Raw genomic sequence first — 25,541 nt, forward strand, 5'->3', positions numbered from 1 at the left:
TAGCCTCAGACCAGGTGGCAGTAACCACAAACCAGGTGTTGGCAGTAACAATAGACCAGGTGGTGGCAGTAGCCACAGCTGGGGCTACACAGAAGAGAGCACAACTAGCCATAAACCAGGCTTTTCCTGATGCCCACAATTCTCTTCTCACTCCAGCTCTGCCCAGTGTCCCCTCCTAAGTTCCCAGGTCTACTATTAGCCTATCATTGCTCCAGCAAGTACCCCATGTAATGACAAATTTCCCAGGCAAGTAAGGTTGGCCTCACAACAACCTAGGATCTCAAGGCCCTGCTGTCACCAATGACACAACTTAGTGAAGGCAGCATATGCTATTATTCACCTTGGTTTCAGGGCCAAGCATAGTATCTGACACAGTGAGTTCAGTCATCTGTATGGTGCCGGAGAGGTGAAGCCATGGATATTATCTTAAGTGAGGAAGTAGGCTTTCAAAATGGCCTTTGTCCTCCCACCCCAACAAAAAATAAGTGCCTCCTCCAATGAACCTTAGGTTTCATTCATTTTCTAAGCAAAGGCCCATGGTAAATCTCACACCAGGGAGACCAGGAGGTGTAGAAACAGCGCCCTAAGAGTATGGCCCGCTCATGCCGCATTTTGCTCAATGTGCTGTGACACAGTTCTTTTGCATTCTATGAAGTACGACGTCTGTGTTGAGCAGAACACCAGGTCTTTCTTTAGAGCGAGATCTGGTTTTAGTGAAAAGAAGCTCTCCCAAGATGCTTGCCTGAAATCTGTGCAGTAACAGCTGCCTTCAGATGATCCTCAGAAAGAGAGGACAGAAGCTAGGCAGGTAGCTCAGCGGGCACAGTGCTTGCCCTAAGTGTGGGGCCCAGAGTTTGAATCCCCAGAACCTATGCAAGGGCAGGGTGGGTGTGCTGGTCTGGCACAGGAGGCAGAGACAGAAATCTTCAGAGCCTAGTCAAAGTCACGGTGAGCTGCAGACTATGCTAGAGGCCCTGCCTCAATGTGGAAAGTGAACAGGAATGGTGAAAGACACTCTGTAACCATGGGCCTCCACACACATGTGCACCACACGTATATATGAACCCCATGGACATGCAAGTGTGAATACATGAATGTTTGCATAACTCACACATATACATACATACATACATACATACATACTACATACATACATACATACTACATACATACATACTACATAGATGCATGCATACTACATACATACATACTACATACATACTACATGCATGCATGCATACATACATACATACAAACAAAATATTAATATAAACAAACGGGAAAGGGAAGATAAGCCCTCACTGCAGAACTTTGGATTTCTAGAATGAAGGTGGAAAGGTAGGAAGAGGCCCTACACTGCTCTGGCAAATCCCCCCTATAAATAATAATAATAATAATACAAAGAAATTGTAAAACAAAAAGGTGCAAGATGTTTACCTAAGGGCTCTTCTGGCTTGGATATTAAACATAAGATAATTTGTTCCAGCACTATCTGAAAATATTAAGGCTCCATTTGCTCAGAACATGTCCATCTCTTTTATGTCCATGGTTCCCCTGAGGTCATCAGGGTCACTTCATTATCAGAAAGCCCCAAACCAGTATCTCCTCCTCTTCCTCCTCCTCCTCTTCTTCCTCTTCTTCCTCCTCCTTTTCATCCTCCTCCTCCTCCTCCTTCTTCTTCCCCCATAATCTCATATAAATTGTCCCAATGTAGAAAACACTCTCTTTCAAATTTCTTTGCCAAGCACTGGCCATCTCACTTTCTGGGATTGTGCCGTTGGGTGAGGTTGTTACCCTATTTGAGCCATGAATTCATCGTGGAAGGAAGAAAGAAAGTGTAAACCTCCTGGGAGGGTTTGGAAGGAGGAGAGGAACTGGAGAAACAAATTATAATCTCAAAAATAAAAAAGTAGGGGAAACAAGCCTTCCTAACTCGTAGAGTTAATTGAGGACTTAAACAAAATTATTCTTCTAAAAAAACCTTTATTATAAAAATTTATCCTTGGGAGTTTAATAATGTGTATAATAAAATATAATCATATCTACTCCTCATTTCTCCCCTCCAACCTCTCCCAGACCTCCTCCAACCTGTCCCTTTCCTAACTGTATGTTCTCTCTCTCTCTCTCTCTCTCTCTCTCTCTCTCTCTCTCTCTCTCTCTCCCTCTCTCTCTGTCTCTCTGTCTCTCTGTCTCTCTCTCCCTCTCTCCCTCCCCCCCTCTCTCTCTCTCGTGTGTGTGTTTTAATAGTTCATTAAGTTAGGGTTACCTGTTTGCACCATTCACTAGAGCATGGGAACATGGGAATCCTCAAACGGCTACACCACCAAAGGAGAACAATCAGCCCTGCCTGTCCTGGTTTGCTTTCCCATCACCAAAAGTAGAGGAAAGCTTCCCTTTGCTCACAGCTTATACTCCATCATCAAGGGAAGCCAGGTAGGGAGCTGAGGCAAGAACTGAAGCAGAGACCATGGAAGAATGCTGCTTACAGGTTTGCTTCTTCTGGCATACTCAGCTCTCTTTCTTACACAGTCCAGGCCTACCTGCCCAGCGACAGCACTGCCCACAATGGGATGGGCCCTCCTATATCAGCTAGCAGTTAAGAAATGCCTCACATGTGCCCACTGGTGTGTCTGACTGAGGAAATTCCTCAACTGAGGTTCCCTCTTCCCAGCTATGTCTGAGTTTCTGTTGAGTTAACAGAAACTATGACACTCCCCACCAGCTCTCAACTACCAATAACCGCCAAGTTAGGGTTGGGGCCAGGTGAGCTCCTCCCTTATGTGTTCTAGAATTTTGGCTAGCTCGATCTTTTACGGGCCTAATGCAGGCAATGTCGGCTGCTGTGAATCTGTGAAAGCCAAATGCCTCCTCACACCTCCAGCGACACAGTAAGAACTCAGGAAGTGACTTAATGCTATCATTCTCTTCTCCCAGCCCATCCCCTGCCACTTTAGCAAGCAGTGAAAGGACCTCTCATGTAGGGGAAAGGCAACATACTTCTCTTCCATATAGGTTTTCATAAACATGGTGTTAATATTTAGAAATCTAACTCTGCATGTTCTCATTGCATTCCTGAAGAACTTGGCATTTATCTACCACATTGGATTAAAGGTAAACACATCCAGAAGCCAGGTCCTTAAATTATTTAAACAAATGCATAAGCATGAGAATTTTAGGAATTTTTGTCAGCAGTATTATATTTATTAATTTGGGACTGGATGGGGTAACACAATATTATAGATAAGAAAATGGCTAGGGTGAATGTTGGAAAATACATAGGATTTTAGATAGCAAAGTAAGGCCATTTGAACTATGAATCTAAAATCCATAAATCTTTTATAATTAAAAACTGAGAACTGATGTCACTTTTGTAGTCATTGTTCTCTTTTGTCTCTGAGGCAGCATCTTGTATAGCCCAGGGTGGCCTTAAACTGGTTATATAGCTAAAATGATCCTGAACTTCTGATCCTTCTGCCTCTGCTTCCCAAGTTCTAGGGTTACAGGTCTGTGCCAACCTGTGTGGTTTATGTAACACTGGGATGGAATTTGTACATAGACAAGTACTTTGCCAACGGAGTCACATCCTGAACTCCTGATGGCAATTTTGTGTATGAAACACACGAACTGTGTCCAAAATGTTCCTTTTTTCCTTGGGGATCTGTCTTGGTTAGGGTTTTACTGCTGTGAGCAGACACCATGACCAAGGCAACTCTTAGAAGGACAACATTTAATTGGGGCTGGCTTAGAGGTTCCGAGGTTCAGTCCATTATCATCAAGGTAGGAACATAGCAACATCCAGGCAGGCATGGTGCAGGAGGAGAGTTCTACATCTTCATCTGAAGGCTGCTAGCAACATACTCACTTCCAGGCAGCTATGTATTAAAGCCCATACCCACAGTGACACACCTACTCCAACAAGGTCACACCTCCTTATAGTGCCACTCCCTGGCCCAAGCATATACAAACTATCACGGCATCAAACCCAGGCTCTTGCAATTGACAGGCAGGTGCTCTAACTCTGGGTTATAACCTCAACCCTTGGGAATAATTTTAAAATGTTAAATATTTTTTAGATTTATTTTGTTTTATGTGTATGAGTGTTTTGCTTGTATGTATGCATGTATGTATGTATGCATGTATGTATGTATGTATGTATGTATGTATGTGCACCACACAGGAGCCTTCTGGCAACAGAGGCCAGAAGAGAGCATTGGATTTCCTTGAACTGGAGTCACAGATGGTTGTAAGCTACCATGTGGGTGCTAGGAACTGAACCTCAGCTCTCTGAGTAATACAACAGTAATACAGTAAGTGCTCTTAACTGCTGAGCAATCTCTCCATCCCCATTAAAAATGTTATTAAAGAGACATCTAGTTCAAGACTGATGGAACTTGACCTTTTTCTCTTTTCCTGAAAACCACTACTAATAAGGGTGAAATCATAAATACAAATCCATAACCAAGCTGGAGAGCCTCAAAAGATTTAAAAAAAGTCATTAACAAAACAAAATAGGGAAAGAATTTATGGGAAAAAATAAAGTGCAGAAAGAAGAAATAATGGGAAATGTAAATAAAGAACCTTCCCTGTGAGGGAGGTTAGCCACGGGAGGCATCCAAAATGATGCATAGAAGTTTCCTTCCAATCATTGGGAACTAAGAAATTGCAATGTACAGGACATTCTAAGGATCCCAGAGTGAAGGAACAGCTGCCATCTGGAGAGTCCAGCAGAGATTTCGGCAGCTAACCAGTGCTACCGGATAAGTCTTGAGTTGAAATTTCTCCAAATGAAACTTTCCATTGAAATCCCGAAGAGGCAGACCAGAGGACAAAGCATATCCCAGGATTAAAGGGTATAACATAGGATCAAAGGCAAAGCAGACACTCACACAGCCTAGAACTCTGGCTCTGAGGGTGAAGGTGAGCCACCAGCAAATCAAGTGCAAACAAGAATCAACTCCACACTCCCAGGGGGAAAACAATCTGGAGTCCTTTCAATGCTTCAGTCACCATGCCTGTACACGGAAAACAAAGTGAAAGGATTGAGAATAGACAGATCTTACCCATAACAAGAGAAAAAAAATCAAAGCTATAAATTGTCTTGATGTCTATTTCAAATGTTAAAAGATGATAAAGAAAAATGAGCACACGTGAACAGCTAGAAAACATCAACAGAGAAACTAAGACTCTAAAAAACAAACAGGTTTTTTTTAAAAAAAAATCAAACGGACTAAAACTGAAAGGAGCTTCTGCAATAAACCACTCATCACCCAGGCTCAGAGGCAGAATAGACACGGTCGAATAAGGACTTAGTGAAAATGAAGACTAGTCAGTCTAAGGACAGTCCCTTAAACTGAATCATGAGGTGGAAAGCCAAGAATAAAACAGAGCAGAGCACCTAAGGCTTGAGATACAATAGCAAACTGCCTACTGCAGAACCAGAAGAGAAGAAGCATAAGGAATATGGGGTGGGGGAGCTCCATCTTCAGACTATTCACTTGATTTAAGCAAGGCATAGCTTGAAGAATCTCGTTGAACCCAGCAAGCAAAATGCAAATGAGATGAACTCAAGCACATCACAGTCCAACTGCTTGAAAACAAAGTGCTGAGAAACAGTCTTAAAACTGTCAAATGTAACAACATACCATATTTAGGACAGGGGCAATGACAGCGGGAACAACGGAGCCCACAGGAGGACATAAAGACAACCTCAAGATGCTAAAAGAAACTGACAACCTTGAAGTCTGTAGCTGCCAAAACAGCTTTAAAAGTAAGATCAAAATAAAGACAACTGCAAGAAAATAAAGGCCAGTGGAATTCATTTCCAGCAAACTATACAAGAAATATTAAAAAAAAATTCTTCAAGCATGAAAAGTACAATCCCAGACAGAAAAACCAAATCTGAAAGAAATAATGCAAAGCTTTGGAAAATGCAAATATTTACAAAAAAATCAAGTAGATTTATTTTTGGAATTCAAGGGAAAAATTATTGGAATGTTTTATGGGACTTATAATTGAAAACAAAATCTAGGATAATTTACCAAAGGCTGAAAAGAGAAAAGAATGTATATTATCATAGGTTTTTACATTGCATCTGAAATGCTGTGAGACTGACCTATGGATGATGCTGATTTTCAAAAATATACCCTGATCTCTAAAGAAACTACTAAAATGCATTAGAGCAGTATAAGTTAAAAGTTAAATAAGGGAAACAATGGAGAATATCAACAAATATTTGGCAAACCTAAAAGACTATACTAAAAGAGGGGGAAGGATAGATGGAATAAATGAAAACCAAATGTTGATAATCAATTTAAACCTGCAACAGACATTATTGCACTAAATGTAAATGGTTTAGCATTTCTAATTAATGACAGAGATAATTCAGATGAATAATATTTTTGAAAAGATGTTTATAAGAAACAGTTTTAAGAATGAAAAGAGAACTACAAAGGTATGTTGAAATTAAAAGGATAGAAAAATATATTTTATGTAGACATTAGTCTCAAGAAATGTAATGCCAAAATACATTAATGTTAGATAAACTTCAAAATAAGGCATTTCACAAAGAAAATAGAAAATTTATTATTTTTATCAGGTTAAATTCATCAGGAGGTAAAAGTGATGTATTAACTAGAAATACATTGACATAGAAATTATAACATATACATCACTTATAGAGAAAAGAAATAGTAACAAAAAATATTGTAAGCTACTCAGTTTAGAGAAAGATACATAAGCTTGGGAATGTCTTAGCTCATTTGATGTTTCTATAATATAATACTGGGAACTAGGTAATTTATAAAAATGGAAGTGTTCCTGCATATCCATCCAATATGGATTGTGCCCCATCATCCCCTGGAAAAAGGAATACAGGACAGGGAGGGAAGATGAGAGCAAGGAATTGAACTGACAGCTTCAAGCTCTTTAATAACTGGCATGAAGGGTAAGGCTTTGTTACCTAAGCACCTCTCATCAAGTCCGTCCTCCCAATCCTGTTACACTGGAGATTATGTTTCCAGCACATATTTACTTGAGAATATTGGGAACATATGCAGCAGGGGAGAAGTGTAAAACTATAAAACAGTACAAAAATAAGCACAAGGAATGTTGGCAGCAATAAGACAAAAAAACACTTATCTCAACACCAACATTAAACAACCCAGAGGCCCTAATTACCCTCTTCTGATGGAGGGAACCCACCGTCACATTTAAAAGGGTACACTGAAGAATGAGTTTGTAAGGGTTTGAATAGCCCAGTCAAGTTGCACTAGTATATTTAGAACTTTGTACTCAACACACAGAAACTGCTCATTATGTTCAAGCTATGTATATTTGTTCTTAAGATCCATTATATATGGCCACACAGAAAATGATAACCATAATTATACACATGGAATAAGCTATCATCTCTGATTTCAATACAATGAAGCTATTTTTACACCATCATTACATCTACATTAATTATTGGATAACCAATACATGGAAATGGAAAATAACCTTCCCAAGTTTGCACTGTTAGTTAATAGCACATTAGTACTGTGAACCTGGACATTCTGAAGACAGAGTTTAGAGCACTGACCATTGTTCTTCTCTGTTTCCTATGCAGGTGGATTTCCTCAAGATATTCTCTCTCTGTCTCTCTCATTCTCTTTCTCTATGTATGTATGTATGTATGTATGTATGTATGTATGTATCTGTGTCTTGCCCTTTTTCTCTATATATGAGGCATGTGTGTGTGTGTGTGTGATATATACACATATATACGTGTATGTCAGAATAGTAGAAAAAATTACAGTAATTAAAATGTCAACTGAATCACAGCAGGTAAATAGCGAATCTAAATAGGATCCAACTGCAAGCTTGCAGATAAATAATATTTGCCTCTGATAAAAATGTCACTGAGAAAAACCAGAGTCTCTTCATAACCAAAAAAACCATCTGACAGGAGAGGAAAGGACCAGGAAGATGGCTTGGTTGATAAAGCATTTGCTGTGCAACATGAGGATGTCATCCTTCTCAGCACCCACATAAAAAGTCAACATCACACACTTGCAATCCCAGTGCTGAGGAGACAGAGACAGCAGGATCCCTGGGGCTTCCTTACCATCTCTATGAGATTATTGAACTCCAGTTGCAGTGAGAGATCTAATCCCACAAGCTAGAGTGGAAAGCAACTAGGGTCTTAAGATGAAACCTCTGGCCTCCCATGTATGTCCTCAACATGCAAAAACACCTGCCTGCATATACACATATAAAAACATATGCACAAGCACAGCTAAAAGAAATAACCAATACACTGAAGAATGAATAGTAAACAACTGTAAAATACTAGACACTGCAAATAGTATTTTTAGTTTAGATAGGAAATGACTTTTTAAACAAGAATGAAACTATTCAGGAGGAAAAGGGCAGATTTACCCATACAAAGTCAAAACTCATATGCAATAAGAGAAATCACAAAGAAATTTCAAAGCAAATCATGGAAGTATAGACAACATCTGCAAAACATGAAAGTCTAATATCTATCATCCTGGATACCTCTCTCATTGCTTTGACAAAATATCTGACAAGAAGCAATTTAAGAGAGCCAAGGTTTGTTTTGATTTGTGGTTTGAGTGAGTATAACTCACTGTGCTAGGAAATCATGGTGACAGACAGCTCCACGGTGGTAGGAGTGTGTAGCAGCTGCTTGCTCATATCTCCATGAGCAAGAAGCAGAGAAAAGACAGACCAAACTTCAACACCTGTTTCTTCCACCATACCAAGATGAGATTCACTTCCTCCAGCTACGATCCTCTGCCTGAAGGTTCCATATCCTCCCCAAACAATGCCACCAACTGGGGGCCAAGTGTTCAGTCACATGAGCCGTGGTGGTGGTGGGGGCATGTCACATTCAAGCTGTAACATCTACAAAGCATGGCATGTCCTACATGTCACGAAGAGCAGTCTGGATTTCCCAGAGAAGCATGAGCTGCTATAGAAGACAAAATGTGTGCAGGTGAGAAGATGCTCAAAGGATCCCAGAGACATGAAAAGCAAAGGCTACTTCCCCACCCCCACCCCAGACAAATCAGATGTTCACATCCTACACAGGGGCTAAAGATGGCTCAGAGGTTAAGAGTGCTTGTGATTCTTGCAGAAGACTTGAGTTCAGTTCCCAGTAAAAGCTGGGCAGCTCCCAACTGCCTTTCTTCCAGCTCTAAGTGAATAGATGCTCTCTTCTGGTAATAATAATAATGATAATAAGAATGTATATATTAGACCATTTTGAATGGACAGTTTGTCAATGTACATTTAAATATAAAATACATGAGGACTTTGATCCAAAAAAGTCTACTGTAAAAACTTCTTAGGCAGCTATATTGCAATGCTGTTTGTCATAGAAAACATGAAAATATTCTAAAATTCTATAACTATATTAATAAATTATGGATCCACACAGTCAGTAAAAAGAATCAAGCAGAATTCACATAGATAGAAAACATCTTCAAGACAAAAGAAAATGTCGAGAAAATTTACCTATGCAGAGAAAGTAACCCTTGTGAGGCTGCCTGGGTCTGAGAGTGTTGCTGAGAAAGGGCCTTTCTCTAGTCCAGGCTGGTAACTATGAGACCAAAGCAGGCTGTGTGTTCATGGCAATTCTCCTGCTTCAGCCTCTTAAATTACTGGGATTACAGGCATACTTCACTACACTTTTGTGTGTGTGTGTGTGTGTGTGTGTGTGTGTGTGTGTGTGTGTGTTATTATAAAAGCATATATTAAAATGTTTAAATTTCAAAAGTGAAGAGAGTAGTCTGGTAGAGACAGATGAAGGAATTCAGGGAGTGTTTCGTCTTTCTTTAGGAGAAAATGCATTCCTTCCAACAGACCCACCTTGCTATCCTTTCTAGCATTTGTCAAATCAGACACAGTTCTAACAGCTATGACTCTGAGATAACCATATGCAGTCTTTCTATCACATGTATCATAAAATTATACCTCATTATTTTAAAATTTTTCAAAGTGAGTCTGTTAAGACTAACACTAGCATCTTCATGTTCTCAATTGTAAGGCGTCTTCGGAGTGGAACATCTGAGTTTTGATCTGTTTCATTTTATTTAGCATACGTACTTCCTTGGATTATGGGAAACACAGCAATGAAAGGCATCACAGTGAGGATTTTTACACCTTTACTTCTGTGCTTCAATAGATCGCTCCCTCCCCCCTCCCAGAACTCTAAGTCAAGGGGCAGGCCCAATTCTGTGGCCAAGGTACCACACTACTCCTCAATGAAGGCCATGGCTATCTCTAACTTCACTTGCAGCCTCTGGCAATGTCCCTTGTGGTGATATGGATAGAAATGGTTCCATTGGCTCATACTGAGTGGCACTATTTGAAAGGATTAGGCAATGTGGCCTTGTTAGAGTACGCATGGCCTTGTTGGAGGAACTGTGTCACTGGGAGTAAGCTTTGACATTACAAAGGCCCAAGCTCAGCTCAGTGGCTTTTCCTCTTCTGGCTGCCTGTGGATCCAGATGTAGAACTCTCAGCTACTTCTCTAGCGCCATGCCTGCCTGCATGTTACCATGCTTCCTGCCATGCTTATAATGGACTAAACCTCTGAACCTGTAAGCAAACCTCAATTAAATGATTTCTTTATAAAAGTGGCCTTGGCCATGGTGTCTTTTCCCAGCAATAAAACACTGACCAAGAACAAAGTTGGTACACGAGAGCAGGTATTGCTGTTGCAGATCTGACCTTGTTGGAACAATGTAGACTTTTGAACTTTAGATTAGGAAAGCAGTTGAACACTTTAAGCAGGGCTTTATGGGCCATCCTAGAAGGATCCTAAAGACACCAGTGCTGAGTGTAATGTAGATTAATTATGATGGCCTGGGTCATGAGGTTTCAAAAAGGAATGTTAGTAAGTAGCCTAGGGATATTTTGTGGTCTTGTGATATTTTGATGAAGAAGGTGACTGTTTTCTGCCCTTGCCCCAAAAATATCTGCCTGAGGCTAGATTGAAGAGTTAGGGATTAACAGCTTTGGCAAAAGAGATTTCCAGACACCCTAGTATTGACTGTGTCCTACAGTTATTAGTGGCCTTTCTTATGCAGATCTATAATAAAAAGAAGCAATCTCAACAAGGAAAATTACAAAATGTACAGTTTGAAAGGAAAAAAAGAAGCACCAGAAAATGTACTGGAACTAAGTCCAGTGCTCAAGGAGACAAAATGTTTAAAGAAAAACCAGATGCTAAATGGAATAAAGGAAGTGGTGACCTCAAGGCAAGGGTGGGTGACCCCACTCAGCTAAGCTTCCAACTTGTAGACAGGAATTAAGCAGGGAAGGAAACCATCAATAACAGAAAGCTGGTACAGATGCACTGAAACTAAGGAGCCCAAGTTCCAGCCCCAGCAAGCAGCAGAACTTGGCACCATAGGCCATATTGTTCTCACTTTAGAATCCAGGATACAAGGAAAGGGTTATGAAACCTCGTCCCATAGAAAAGGAAAGACATTGAGGCCTTGCATGTGTCAAGGGTGTCCCTACATGGAGTCCCAGAGAAGCGGATGCATGAAGTTGTGAAGGGAGAGCCTACACTTCATTGGAGACAGCAAGATATCAGAGATACTACAGTGGCAGGAAAAGGCATGCCATTGAAAACTGCAGGCTGGGTATAGAACCAGCCCAAGAGAACAGAGTGTATTTCAGTGGACAAAGCTGAAAGTTGGAGATCTGAAGACTGCTTTGACATCAGACATGGAGATGCAAAGTTTGGAATTAGCCCTGCTGTTTTTCAGTCTTGTTTTGGTCTAGTGTTTCCTTACTATGCTTATGTTAGAATGGCAATGTATATTCTGTGCAATTTTATGGTAGAAGCATGGGATCTGATTTTTTATTTTAATTCTATAGGGGCTTACAGTTATGAGATTGCCTTGAACCTCAGAAGAGATTTTAAAGTTTTAAATAGTGAGACTGTGATAGACTATGGGGACTTTTGAAGTTGGACTGAATGCAATTTGCATTATGATATAGCTGCAAGCCTATAGCGCCAGGGAGTAGAATGTGGTAATTTAAATAAAAATGGCTCCACAGGCTCATACTGAGTGGCACTATTTGAAAGGATTAGGCAGTGTGGCCTTATTAGAGTCTAAATAGAATAGGTATGGCCTTGTTGGAGGAAGTGTGTTACTGGGGGTGGTTTTTGAGGTTGCAAAGCCCCAAGCCAGGCCCAATGGCCCTCTCTCTTCTGGCTGCCCGTGGATCCAGATGTAGAAGTTTCAGCTACTTCTCTAGCACCATATCTGCCTGCATGCTATCATGCTTCCTGCCATGCTGATAATGGACTAAATTTCTGAACCTGTAAGTGAGCCCAAATTAAATGATTTCTTTATAAATGTGGCCTTGGCCGAGCAATAGAACACTGACCAAAACATCCCTTTAAACATAAATTGTAATTGGAATGTTTAGTGTTTCAGCTTTTTACCATGTTTTACATGTTGTAAAATTCAAAAAGATTGATGTGAGGCACATTTGTGCTTCAAAGAATCCTGTAGCAATCACCAAAGAAACACTAGTGTTATATTCAGAACTAACTCTCTCTCTCTCTCTCTCTCTCTCTCTCTCTCTCTCTCTCTCTCTCCCTCTCTCTCTCTCTCTCTCTCTCTCTGTGTTATGTTCTATAATAGGCAACATCCATATTGATTATTGGTTATGCATAAAACTTATAAATCTTCACTACAAAATGAATTATAAGTAGCATGAAGAAAAAAACACCAAATACATACTATCTAATCCTATTAGCATACCCCACCCCTGCCCACCACTAAGGTTTCTTTATGTGGATTTTGTCATAACTATAACAACAGATTGAAAGTCACATGAAAACATCATGCACACTGCTCTTGCCTGTCTTATCACTTAGTAACAGTTGTCAGGTGTCTTCCTAGTCAAGGGATAGGTAACTAGACTAACTAACCTTAACTGCTGCTCATGTGTCCTACCTAGTGGCTGCTACAAAGCTGTGCTCACCTGCATGCACTGTCCCCTTGCTGTTTCCAGATGCATGTACTGTATTGCTGCAGGAGTCACACACTGAAAGGTAGACTTGCTCTTTCTGTTTTCGTCAGATCTCTCTTCATAGCCCTTGCCCATTTTTCTATTGAGGAATACTTCTCTTTTCTTACTGACTGGTAAGAGCTCTCTGAATATGATAGATACTGAGCTCTTCACTCTGTAAAATGAGAATATCACTTCCTGCCTGGATGGTTACAAAGATTCAGCCATCTAACACACGGTCATCAACCCCACTTCCTATAGCCACCAAGTATAATATTCAGTCAGTCAAAAGTTACCTACATGTAATATATACCAGCATTGTTCTCTATGACTCCTTTCATCCCTAGGCCTTCTAACTAATAATAATCAACATGAATGTTGCCTGTTATAGAATACCCTGTATATCTGTAAAGCATATCCATCCTGTAGTCTTGAGACGTGCACCCTTCCTATTATTGTCACACTGGGGAACTGGGCATCTTTCACTGGCTTATATCACACCCCAGTCACAGGAAGAATGGTAAGTGTTGTGAAACAATTTGCTCCGAGATTGAAACATTCCATATTGTAGAAAGACATCAAAAAGGAAGGTGAACAACTCAAAATAGCACCAGGAAGTCCCTGAAGTTGATCAAATTCACTAGGCCCCTCCCTATCAGAATAAGCAATAAAAACTGAAAGTTCCCCTTAGATGAGGGAGCTAAGCTACAACACAGATTATGAGACAAGTAAATCTGAAAAAAAAAATTAGATTGAGACCAGACCAGCTGCCTCCACGGAGCTGCCCAGAAGAGGTTTAGACCAACCAAGCCACCTGGAGAGAACACTCTCCGGATTATTGAGCTGCCTAAAGCATGTGCAGTGTTTTCCAGATTCCTAGCTTTGGTGAGCTGTCACACTCGCTAGGGTGGGCTTTGGTGATACAGCTGTCATTGAGTCATTTCTGTTCCTGTCAGTCACCTCTTGTCCATATCCATATAAGTAACCCCAATAAAACTCATTGATCCACCAAGTTTGACTTTGGTGATATCTGCACTTTGGCCTGTCGTGGGCTCACTATCTGGGGTTAGTAGGCATGTGTGCTGCATCTCTCCAGTGAAAATTTTGTCACACAACAAGGGAATAAAGAGATGAGCTTGTACACTAATCATATGCTGCCCTTGGTGGCCATCATGCCTTACAGCAACTCCCATTCACAGTATTCCTCATGAGTAAGATCACATCATTATCCCTAACAGAGTCAGGACTTCACTGCGTGACCATGTGTCGTGATACCCACCCTTCTACAGGGTGGGATGTTGCTTTAGGCCTCTCTAGGCAACTCTCTGAGAGAAATTAACATGGAAAGCAAATTGGATCTCACTTTCAGAGTTCCTGTTGGACAAATAGAAGCGAAACACTTTGTTAAAAACCAGTATATTCACCCAAAGTATATCTCTCCTTAATTACCAATGGATTCATAAAAAAAATCACAACTGCATTGTATTTACTTGACAAAACTATTCACAACAAGCCACATGAGTAACTAGGCAAGCTTTCGGTCGTACATAGATTTCTCTGTGGTGGCTAGAACAAACAAGTGCTCATGACAATGTGGAATGGATTGTCACATGTCGAGACAAAAGTCAGACGGAAATGCATGCACACTGTGAGTCCATTCATGTTGAGTCAAAAACTTAGGCTAGAGAAATCAAGGCAGCCCTAAAAGTAGGCTCAGCAGGTTGGGGGTGGGGGGGAGACTGCTGTGGGCAGCTGCACACTTATGAATAGGACATTTTTTCTTTGTGTATGTTATTTTGGGATTGCACTAAAAGAAATTTCCAGTTTTGTAGGTCAAAACAGTCAAATACCAACTATTTCACATGGCTTAAACTCCCATTTCAATGGAAACATATCTTTAAAAACCCTCTGGCAAGGCAGAAAGAAGCAATCAGCATTGGCCAGCAGAGTGCCTGCTTTCTTGAAACCTACCTAAATGTCCTGAAGTCTGATACTGCCTTCTGTGAATCTGTTATCAGCAGAAACAGTGTAACATCAGCCTCCAGCTTTTATAGGGCAGCTTGTGATGAAGCTGTCTCCAGGCTTCCCTGTGGCATCTACCTGCACCATCCTCAGTCCCCAGCAACTCAAAGTGTCCTGACTGATCGTGTTCCTGGCTGAATAAGAGGAGCTGCCTGAACACAGAGGTTGAGGCTCTTCAACACATAGCACCCAGGCAAATGTTTTTAAAGAAGCAATATTACAAAGATAATTTTTATATTTACAAACACTCTCCCAGAAAGATAAAAGTGCCAAGCTTTTATAAGCCTTGTGTGGCTCATAAAAGGCATCATCTTTATAACTAACTGAAATAACCGTATCCATCAGTTCGGAAACTGATGATCACTTTTGCCATCTCCCTGTGGGAAACCAGCATCAATTCTGAGAATTCTGGGCACAGCCATCTCATTTTACAGTCGCCAATAACATTTCAAACTGAAGCACTATTTGTCAGCCAATCTGAAAGATGCAAGGACTTACGTTCAGGGACACTTACTCTTACATGGGTAGACAAGGGTGGAGAGGGTATTTGGTGGAGAAAGCTCCCAGGTGTGGGTCTAACTGAACTACGTAACTCAATGACTCTGAAGGTAATAGGAACAGACTGTTCTCTTTGACACGTTATCTGACACAGTTGTACTGGTAACATTTGGATCCACTGTCTTAGGATTGCTATTAGGAAGGATCCATAGGTTATGCCCCCATTAAGAGGCCACTGAACTGGGCTTTCTGCCCCATCAGATAGCAAGACCCCTGAGCAAGCTGTAGAGGTTTGCTGAGCTTGGCGTAAGCTGACACACTGGGTAGGTTGAAAGGAATCCCTTGAAACACACTTAAAGAACTTTATTCTTTGCTAGAAATCCCATACTAAATAATTTATAATAAGAATACTATTAGCTATCTACAGCATCTCTCTTCACATTATGGATTCGTTTTAATAAAGGACAATAATAGTGTTAGCTCTTTATGAACACCTACCTTAGGCTAAGTACTATCTCACTTAATAAGCACAACCATGATGTTCATCAAAGTAGCTACGTGTTTTTATTAAACGGAAGGGGATGCAGAGCTTTAAGCTGGATAAACAATTTGTCCAAAGACTCACCCAGCTTATTAGGGGAAAAATCAGGATAGAAAGTCAGGCAACCTAATACTAAAGGCCACAGTCATGACAATTCTTCTGCAGTGTCATTCACAGACACTACATAGATGTACTAAGGATTAGTGAGAACGAGGAGAGAAGAGAGTTACATCTACTGTAGGCACGAAAAGCACCAACTCTAATCAAATCCAGTGAACTAGTATCTCCACTTTCCGTAGAAAGTAACTGAGGTGCAGAGATCCAAGCAATTTGCTAGTTAATGACAGAGCAAAAACTCAAACTTGAACCCATATAGCTCCCAAGCCTGTGGTCTTCTGTTATACCACTTTCCCTCCACTATATCGTTTGAAGCTTGTTATAAATGCCAACACAACTACAACCGGCATGCTACCACAGAACAGACTAACACTGCAGTAGCCAGCCAATCCCTGCGTCTCAGTTAGCAGAGAGCTACCTTCTGTCCGAGTCCACTTGCACCATCTTGAGCCTCTATGGCAGCTGTCCCTACTTCAAAGCAACATACCTTGAGATACAGCTTCATACTCTCAACTAAGGAGGTTCATGCTGCCGCTACCAAGTGCCCCATTTAATCCCTTAGCCGGGCCAAGGGCAGTTTTTTGTTTTTCATATGGCCAAGAAGGAGAAAAGCAGAGAAGATCATACGATGCCCCTAAAGCCTAGTGGATGGAACAAACGTCAGCTCAAAATGCAGACGCCAGAATTTCTTTTATGTCAGTCTGTAGGTCATGAAGAGCTAACCTGGACGGTGGGTAACTCTGGCATGGGTGGCCAACAGATACCCTTGAAAGTAGCTTCATTCTGCATTGATACAGCACACTCAGATTTCTAGGGAAATCTCCATCAGGTCAAAAGGCATCAATCACGCTCATGGCAAGGTCATATGGGGAGCGAGGGAAAGAAGTTGGAGATGTGTCCTGAACCCTAGAGTACAGCTATCAGCAATCCAACAGCAGGCAAGTACAGAGATGACCGACCACAGTACAAGAGCAAGTAAGAGAGGTACTCACACACTTTGCTGCTCTGCAGTGAAGCAGAGCCACACACTATCGCCCTTGGAAGTGAACAAAACCTGTGTGACCAGTGGAATGGTCCTTTGACACCACTGAGATAATATCTGAGCAGGTGGCTCTTTGTTTCAAACCTTTGGAGGCAGGCTGCTGAGGTGGCACTGTCTGAAAGGTGTTTGCCTTGCAAGCGTGAGGTCCTGAGATTGATCCTCAGAATCTACGTTAAACAAACAAAGAAAGGCTGGGCATAGTGGCACAAGACTAATCCCAGCAGTGGAAAGGTGGAGACAGGTCTATCCCTGGAACCCACTGGCTATCTAGCCTAGCCTACTTGGAAATTCTGGGCCAGTAAGAGACATAGTTTAAAACAAAGCAAAAGCAACAACAAAAAAGACTAAGGTTGACCTCTGGCCTACACACACACACACACACACACACACACCTAAAGGGCCTCCTTACATTCTTATCCTAAGCTCGTTTCCTATCAGAAAACACCCCAACTTGTCCATGAAACCCACAGTCTACAGCCACACCTGGTGAGCTGTTCCTCATTCACAGTGTGCCTGTCTGCCAGGCCGTTACTCTGCAGGAACGTCCTTGAACCCAGGCCTGCCTCATACACCTGACACCAGATGCTCAGGTGAGCAGTCATCTCTGGGCATCATTCCCTGGCATCTACTCCCTTCTTCTCATCACTCCCTGGGTTAATAATTTCTGCTTTGCAGTAAACTGAGTATTTTGTACAAGCTACCACAACCAGCCCAGGCTGGAGTGCTACAAATATCATGTGTGACGTCGATGCCTGTGTATCGTTTGTATTTGTGGTAGTGAGGTGCCATGAGGGACATGAAGAAGGTATTATATCCCCTGGAGTTAGACCTAAAGGTGTTTGTGAGATGCCCAATGTGGGTTTGGGTCAGTGAATCTGAGTTCTCTATAAAACCAGTAAGCACTTGTAACCCCTAAGCCATCTCTCAGTCCCCAAGATGTGATAGACTTCATCACTATCTCACATGTAGTATTCCCACAACAAATACAAGTTCCTATCTTGACAATAATAGTAAAAGTTACTGGAATATTAGTACTAGCAAACCTGGTGCCCAGGGCTGGTGACCAGGGGCTCAGAGCTGCTGAGTAAAGTCCAGATCTTGCTGGCATTTGTAGAAACACTTGCTGATTCTCTCAAGTCTTTGGTGACAACTTGTCCCAATGCCCAGATACGACCAGTAGGGCCCTTGAAGCTCACAAGCATCAGAGCACACTAACTGTAGCCTCTCAGCTGCAAATGGCCCTTTTAAGTTCCCTGCACATGGGGTTCCAGTAACATCTTCCCCTCTGTTAAGTAAAGTTGATACGCAGTCACAGCAGTTACTGTTCACTGTTCTTTGGTCATTGTCGTTTGCTTGTTTAAGCTTTGAAGCAAGGCTGCTCCAGAGGCACTGAAAATGAGATTGTCTGCAAACTGCTCTCTAAGTCTAAATGCACAAATCCTGGGCATCAAAATGAACTTCCGGACAAAGTGCCTTTCCTCAAGAGTTGGCAAGAGAGAGCTTACATGCCCATGGGTCCAAGGCACATCTCATTGGGCCTCACTTAAACTCTACAGGGAGAGTCTGCAGATCAGCTGAGAGGACATGCCTGCTTCCAGGCAGGAAAGGTGATCAGAAAGCAAGCACATCTCCCGGAGAGGGTTCTCTAAAGCAGCAGTTCTCAACCTGTGGGCCTTTGAGGGATCAAATGACCTTTTCACAGGAGTCACATATCAGATATCCTGCATATCTGTAATTTACATTACAAATCATAACAGTAGCAAAGCACAGTCATGAAGTAGCAAAGAAACATTGTACGACTGGGGGTCACACCATGAGGAACTGTATTAAAGGGTAGCAGCATTAGGGAGGTTGAGAACCACTGCTCTAGAGCATAAGCTAAGAAAAAGTGAGGATGCTCTCTCTGGTCTAAAACTAGCTTCAGGTTCTGGGAGACTGGTCAGTGTAGCAGGCAGACCAGATTAGACTTGCCTGGACAGACCTCCCTGATGTCCCGGGGCTGCAGAGACCACCATATATATTCATGGCGGTGAGCCTTCAGTCAGTCCCTTCCTCACCACAGTGCTGCCAAAGGGAAGAAGAGAACTTCCTCTCCAAAGCTAGCCTCTGCCAAGGCGCCAGAAGCTTATCCCAGGGAACAAGAGGTCATCTGTGTCCCTGCTCCTCCTAGGCTCTCCCAAAAACTATTATCTGCCTAAGCTGCCACCCCCAGCTTGTCTTTGGTGCCAATCTGGTCTTTATAGATAATATTTGCAATTTCATATGAAACTCAAGAATCATGCCAAAATGCAATCAGTGTCCATATGTATCCTGTGGTGGCAGGTGATTGTAGATCCCGCACTAAATAACACAGGAGGGGACTTTGGGGGAAAGACTGAAAAGTGATGAGTTTTTTTCATTGCTTGCTTTGTTGGTTAGTTGTCTTGTTTTTTACATAACATTCTTAGAAGAAGCCAGACACACAAAATTTACCAAGTTTTCTAATTCACTGCACAAGCCATTGCATATTTGTAAACATTTCATAAGTGTTTGGAAGAATGTTTGAAAGAAAGTATGAAAACATATAAATATTGTGCATGTGGTTAGACCCTTTTAGAATTAATATTCCCAGAAGCAATTAAAGCAGAGAGCCTACGAGCCTATTTCACGTTATTCCTGCATTATTTTTGCAGACATTTCCCTCAACAAACGTCAGATTCTACCATGCACTAACCATCAGTCCATCATTTTTAACACCTAACCATTGAATGGGGTTTTAGCCTATCTGCCAACCCAAAACTGCCCCCATGCAACCACCTGGCAGCCACTCTTTGGAATGTTTACTCCAAAGGTAGAAAGACAGAGAGAGAGAAGGGGAAAGGGCTTGATTCTTTTCAAATGCATCAAGATCCGACTGAACTTCCTTCTCCCTGTTCCCAGTGAATGACACTAGTGTTCAGTCAGAAGGGGGAGGGGGTGGCCCGCATCTGGGGGAGCTCCCAGTCTTTTCTGATGGTATGAATGAATTCTCAGGGTGAATTTAATCCCTAATTCAAGCACATGTGTGTGTGTCTGTGTGTCTGTGTGTCTGTGTGTGTACGCGCGCACACACACAATAGACAAACAAACAAACAAACAATATTTAAAAAGCATTACTTTCCATGCATATACCCCAAGGTGCAGAAGTAGTCTGATACTACACACCTGCCTACCTGCCATGGTTGGGGCAGAAATTTAGAGGGGGGCTTCCTGATTGCTTTGATGGGACACCCACACACACTCCAAGACTCCAGCAAATCCAGATAGTCCGTACAACTTTAATATTTAAAATATAACAGCCAGCCATTGGTAGTCAAGAGAAAACCTGACCTACTACTGGGGATAAAAGTGCAGAGGTGTCAGGCTTGGTAACAGGCGCTGAAGGCTCCCTGCTAGGTGGATTTGAACTAGAAAGACTAGAGAGCCAAGACAGACATCTCTGAAGGAATGGCACCAGGCTCCCTCCTTTTTTCAGAAATGACTATTCCTAGGTGCCATCCTGAACATTTCAATGCTGTCCCCAAAGGCCTTCTGCCTCTCACGTGTAAAAGGAGCTTCTGGTGCTCCCGGCCCCGCAGCCTGCTGCAGATCCTGACCTGCCCAACCCTCCATGGCAACAGTTTTCCAGTCAGAGAAGTAACGCAGACACCTATTTGATGCTTTGTAGGGCTGCCAGTTCAGGAGCCAGGGACATACAAGGAGACCTAGGCTGACCCCGGCTGCCTGGGCACAGCATGGGGTGACGGGAGATGGAGCCAAGGGCAAAACCTGCCATCATCAGCTTCAAAAGATCACAGGAGAGAGAAACTTCCCTAGGGCACCAGGCAGGCTGCCCGTCCTGGTCTTAAGGAGCAGCCTAAATTCCAGGGACAGGTGTGCCGGGCTAGTGAGAGATTCAGACTTGGGGCAGCGGAGCTAGGGCCGCCGGACTTGCTTCCAGACTAGGAGCTACTACGGAAGCAGTTCTCAGTCCCCGCCATGGTAGGATTACTGTGCACTAAGGGTCCCAAGAAAAGAAGGAGAGGATTTCTTTTGATCCCGTAGGGAACATCCCGGGCACCAACCAAGAAGGGAACCCGAACCCAGGCCCCAGCGAGACACAGCAGCGCAAACAAAGTTGGGCTCCCAGAGGCTGAGTCTTTAGGTCCCCGCCCGCGGTGCACCACTACTTACACGAAGACCCCGAAGAGCAGGGCTCGCACCCCGATCTCAATGGCCAGCTCCCGCATGGTGCAGCCGGAGTAGCTCCCGCAGCGGCAGCTGGTGCTGTCCGTGGCTCCCACGGCTCGGCCCGAGCGGCTCTCCAGAGCCTGGGCGGTGAGGGAGGCGCGTTGCAGGCCGCGGGCGGGGGCGGGAGGCGGGCGCGGGGTGGGGGCGACAGGGAGGACTCAGTCCCAGCCTCCCGCTCTGGGCTCCCGGACACCCAGACACCGCACCGGCCTCTTCAGGTCTCACTCTGGATCACGCCGATCGCGCGTCAGGGACTCCCTGCTTACTTGCGATCGCTGCTGTTTCTGTGTCCTGGGCTCGCGCCCGGCGCCCAGGACCCAGGAGGGGAAGCCTGGGGATGCCCCGCTGTCGTCGCCGCCACCTCCCTCCCGGCGCGCTGCGCGGCTTCCCGGCTACTGGGCGGCCCCTGGGCTCTGTGCCCTCCCGGCAGCACGCTCCGCCGGTGGCCGCGGCGCGCCTCCTCTCCAGCCGGCGACTTGTGCTCTGGCTCCCTGCTCTTTCTTCACACACCCGCACGTGGGCATGAAGTAGATGGGCGCTTTGGGGATTCTCTCGCACTCAGGACAGCACTGACATCCTCTGGATCCACGTGGGAGCTCTTCTTCCTTCCTGCAACATGCTCCCCTTATACCTTACCAACCTCAGATTCTTTCTTTTCCCATCCCTGATTCTAGAAAGTTCCCAGGAGATTGCTCCCAATCTTTCTTTCTCTCAGAAGGTGCCAGATTGACATACAAAAACCCTGACATAGACTGAGGGCAAAAGTGAACTCGGTCACCGCCCCTTTATGCCACCATTGATTGCTGTGTGGTACCTGGGGACCCCATCTTTCCTCCGTCATCCTCTCAACACCATCAGTGGCTTCGGGCTGCTGTGCTGTGGATGTGAACAGCGGCTCTCTAAGCATCCCCGCCTGCACATGGTAGGCTATCTTTAGGCAACAAGTAGAAGCAGGAGCGTTGGCCTCAGTACTCAGTCAGAAATTCAAATATAAATAAATGGTGGTCTGGGGGTGCCCTCCACAAGCCTGGGACCAGCTTGGTCTTGGCTTTGCATTTTTGTCGCCTGTAAAAGTTATTAATCATACTTGTAAGGATTGTCTCTGGGGGAACTTGGACCTTTCATGGAGTTTGAGCAAGGATGAATTAGAAGTTGGCTTCTTGTGCTGAGGAGCTAGATTTCCAACTTGGACCCAAGTAAGAGTAGGTAGAAAGCAGGCTTCGGGAGGAAAGCAGATCCTGTTGCCAATGGCACATGTCAGACCTTAGCTAGCTGAGCCCAGGCGCCTCAGGGAGGAGGGATCCAGGCTGTGAGGAAGGGACACCATCCCAGCAAATGAAGATACAGGAGGAATGTCTGCTTTGTCCATGGAATGCTTTGGCGTGATTTGGTGCTTGGTGGGTATTACCGAGTGAACAGTGCCCGAGGGACTGCATAGATCGTCAGGCACATGGGATACCATGTTCAGGGAGATCAGGAAAGATGTGGAAGGAGGAAGAAGTGGCTCTGTCCTTCATGATTCGGGCCTAGCATTACTATGAAGACAACTCTCTGCCCACAGCTTGACAAAGTAGTACCAGAAACCCCTGATGAAGTCTGGTGGCCTACTGCTAAGGCTGCCAGGTGGGTAGCTAGCTGCATTCTGGGTGGAGTGCTAGCAAGAGTGCATGTTGAGACATCACTTAACTGTAAGCATCACCTAGGTAGCTGTGTAAAGGGGGTTCTGGATGCTCGGACTCATAATCCACATCTGCCCTGGAGAATCGGTGTTCCACCAATCACACAGAGAAGTGAGACAGGGTGTAGCAGAGACTATAATTGTGAATCTTATGTTTCTATTTGTTGTCTGTTTAAACACTTAGTTCACACTGACCTTGAAATCTCTGGGTAGCTTACATTACTCTTGAACTTCTGACCTTCCTGCCTCTGCCTTCCAGTGCTGGGTTTATAGGCATGCACCATTGCTATGTCATGATGGATATTATGGCTTTCATTTCTTCATTGTAAGAGAGTTATCTGGAGAAAGAATCTGAAAGGGCACGTGACTTCATTGCTATAGTCATTAAGAAGTGACTTTGAACCAAAAGAGTAACGTAAACACCAAGCCAGTCACAAATCCTTTGATCTGTAATAGTGTCCTGCCAGCAAGATCTGCTAGGGCAATGGTGGCACAAAGCTTGTGGAAGTGACCAACCAGTGTCTGATTTGACTTAAGGCCCACTCCAAGAGATGAAGCCCATACCTGACACTGCTTGAGTGGCCAAGAACTTGAGACTTGATAGCCCCAAGGATCTAGGGGAAAACCAAATGTAGCAATGAAATGATTCTTAATGACATTCTGCTATACCGATTCAGTGCCTTGCTTGACTGTTATCAGAGAAGCTTCCTCCGTCACAGAACAAGTGTAAAGACCCACAGCCAGACATAATGCTGAGAATGAGAGAGCTTGAAACACTCAGCCCCAAACAGGATGTCTCCATCAAATCCCTCCCTTCAGGGCTCAGAGAACCCTGGGGTAGAAGAAACAAAAAGAGTGTAAAATCCAGAGTGGGTGGAGGACACCAAGAAAACAAGGCCTCTAATTCAACCTGATCAAAGCTTGTATGAATTCACAGAGACTCAGGCAGCATGCACAGGACACCAATGGCCTGGATCAGGTCCTTGGCATATATATTATGGCTTCCAGTTTCGTATGTCGATGGGATTTTTGAGTGTGTGAACTAACTAGACCTCTGTTTCTTGCGCCTTCTCTTGGGCTATTTTCCTGTCCTTTGTTTTGTACAACCCTGATGTGTTAGGTTTTTTTAATCACATTATATTTCATTTTATTGCTATCTCTTAGTAGCTTGTTTGTTTGCTAATGAGAGATAGACAGAGGGTGGATTTAAATGGGAGAGAAGGAGGGAAGAGTAGAGGAAGATAAGACTATAATCAAAATATATTATGTGAGAAAAGTCAAGTCTATTTTAAGTAAAGGGGGAGTGACTCTGAAAGACAGAGCTTTAAAGAGAATCCTGATCCAAGCCCCACTCCTCATTTGATGCTTGAATGAACGCTATGTCTTGTCATCTGAGTCCTTCTGTGCAGAATGCCCATCCTGGAATGGGAAAGGCCATCCCTTTTGAGAGAGCTTGTCTACCCTTCAGACAGTTCCAATGAAAGCCCTGCCTTGAGGGAACTCACTCTCCTGTAGCTTCTATCAGTGCCACCATTCTGCTGGCCCTGTTCCTGCACACAGCCACTGTGGTCAGAGCAGCCTTATAGCAAGCAACAGGTATTCCAGCCTAAATGTATTTAAGAAAAGATTACTGAAAAGCCCATCGTCCTATGGGCTTCAGGTTCCACTTCAATCATGGTGCAAAGAACGTTATCAAGATTTGATGGTTTTTCCCAGATTTCCACTGTGTCTGTCCTGTAGGGGCTTATTTGGAGTCTTGATAGTCCAAGAATTCTACTAGTCAGGATAAATTTGGGAGTAAGAGCCCTGCATTGATCTTATGACTCCTAATAAAAGTGTTATTGCTGAATGTCATTCTTGCTCCAAACCCTGAACCAATTACCATGGCCAGAAAATCACAATGAACTGCTTGTCCCAGACCTGTACTTCTGCTTCATCTCAAGCCTCTGACTGTGAATGGGGCCAAGGTGAGCCCACAGACAGGGCCGACACCTTGGAGTACACTGCATGCGTGATGAGGTGATAATGAACAGCCTTCTGTGCCATAACCATGCAGACTGGAGACAACTAGGTGTCTCCCTATGTTCTAGTCAACCAGTGATACCTAGTAAACAGATGTGTTCTGGGTACCTGTGATAGGCTGCCTGTGTCTACCTTTGTCAGCACTGAGTTTAGGGAAGACTAAAGAAAAATTGGGATGGCTTTCCCAGTGCTTGTCTTCAGGTGTCCAGTCCCTGTCACTTTGGCCCTCAGTACCCTGTCATCAGCCCTAATGAACTCTTTTGTCAAATTCCCAAGTCTGTTGAAAGAAAGCACTAGTCACACTCATTATATAAACCTGTAACATGGCTTCT

At 43.5% G+C, this 25,541-nt stretch overlaps 1 protein-coding gene across 2 annotated transcripts in view; it reads right to left on the bottom strand.

Annotated features, from left to right (window-relative positions):
* Plpp4 (phospholipid phosphatase 4) overlaps positions 1-21,570 on the bottom strand; it is a 123,443-nt gene extending 101,873 nt beyond the window's left edge. The window contains exon 1 of one of the 2 annotated variants that reach the window (XM_028769446.1): positions 21,453-21,570. In XM_028769446.1, coding sequence (XP_028625279.1) covers positions 21,453-21,508 — 56 coding nt within the window. In that variant the 5' untranslated portion in view covers positions 21,509-21,570. The remainder of the gene's footprint in view (positions 1-21,452) is intronic. The other variant, XM_028769447.1, reaches the window with a different exon arrangement.
* Positions 21,571-25,541: the final 3,971 nt, after the last annotated feature.

This window comes from Grammomys surdaster, unplaced genomic scaffold (assembly GCF_004785775.1).
Source record: "Grammomys surdaster isolate TR1022 unplaced genomic scaffold, NIH_TR_1.0 192, whole genome shotgun sequence".
In the NCBI taxonomy this organism is placed as follows: domain Eukaryota; kingdom Metazoa; phylum Chordata; class Mammalia; order Rodentia; family Muridae; genus Grammomys; species Grammomys surdaster.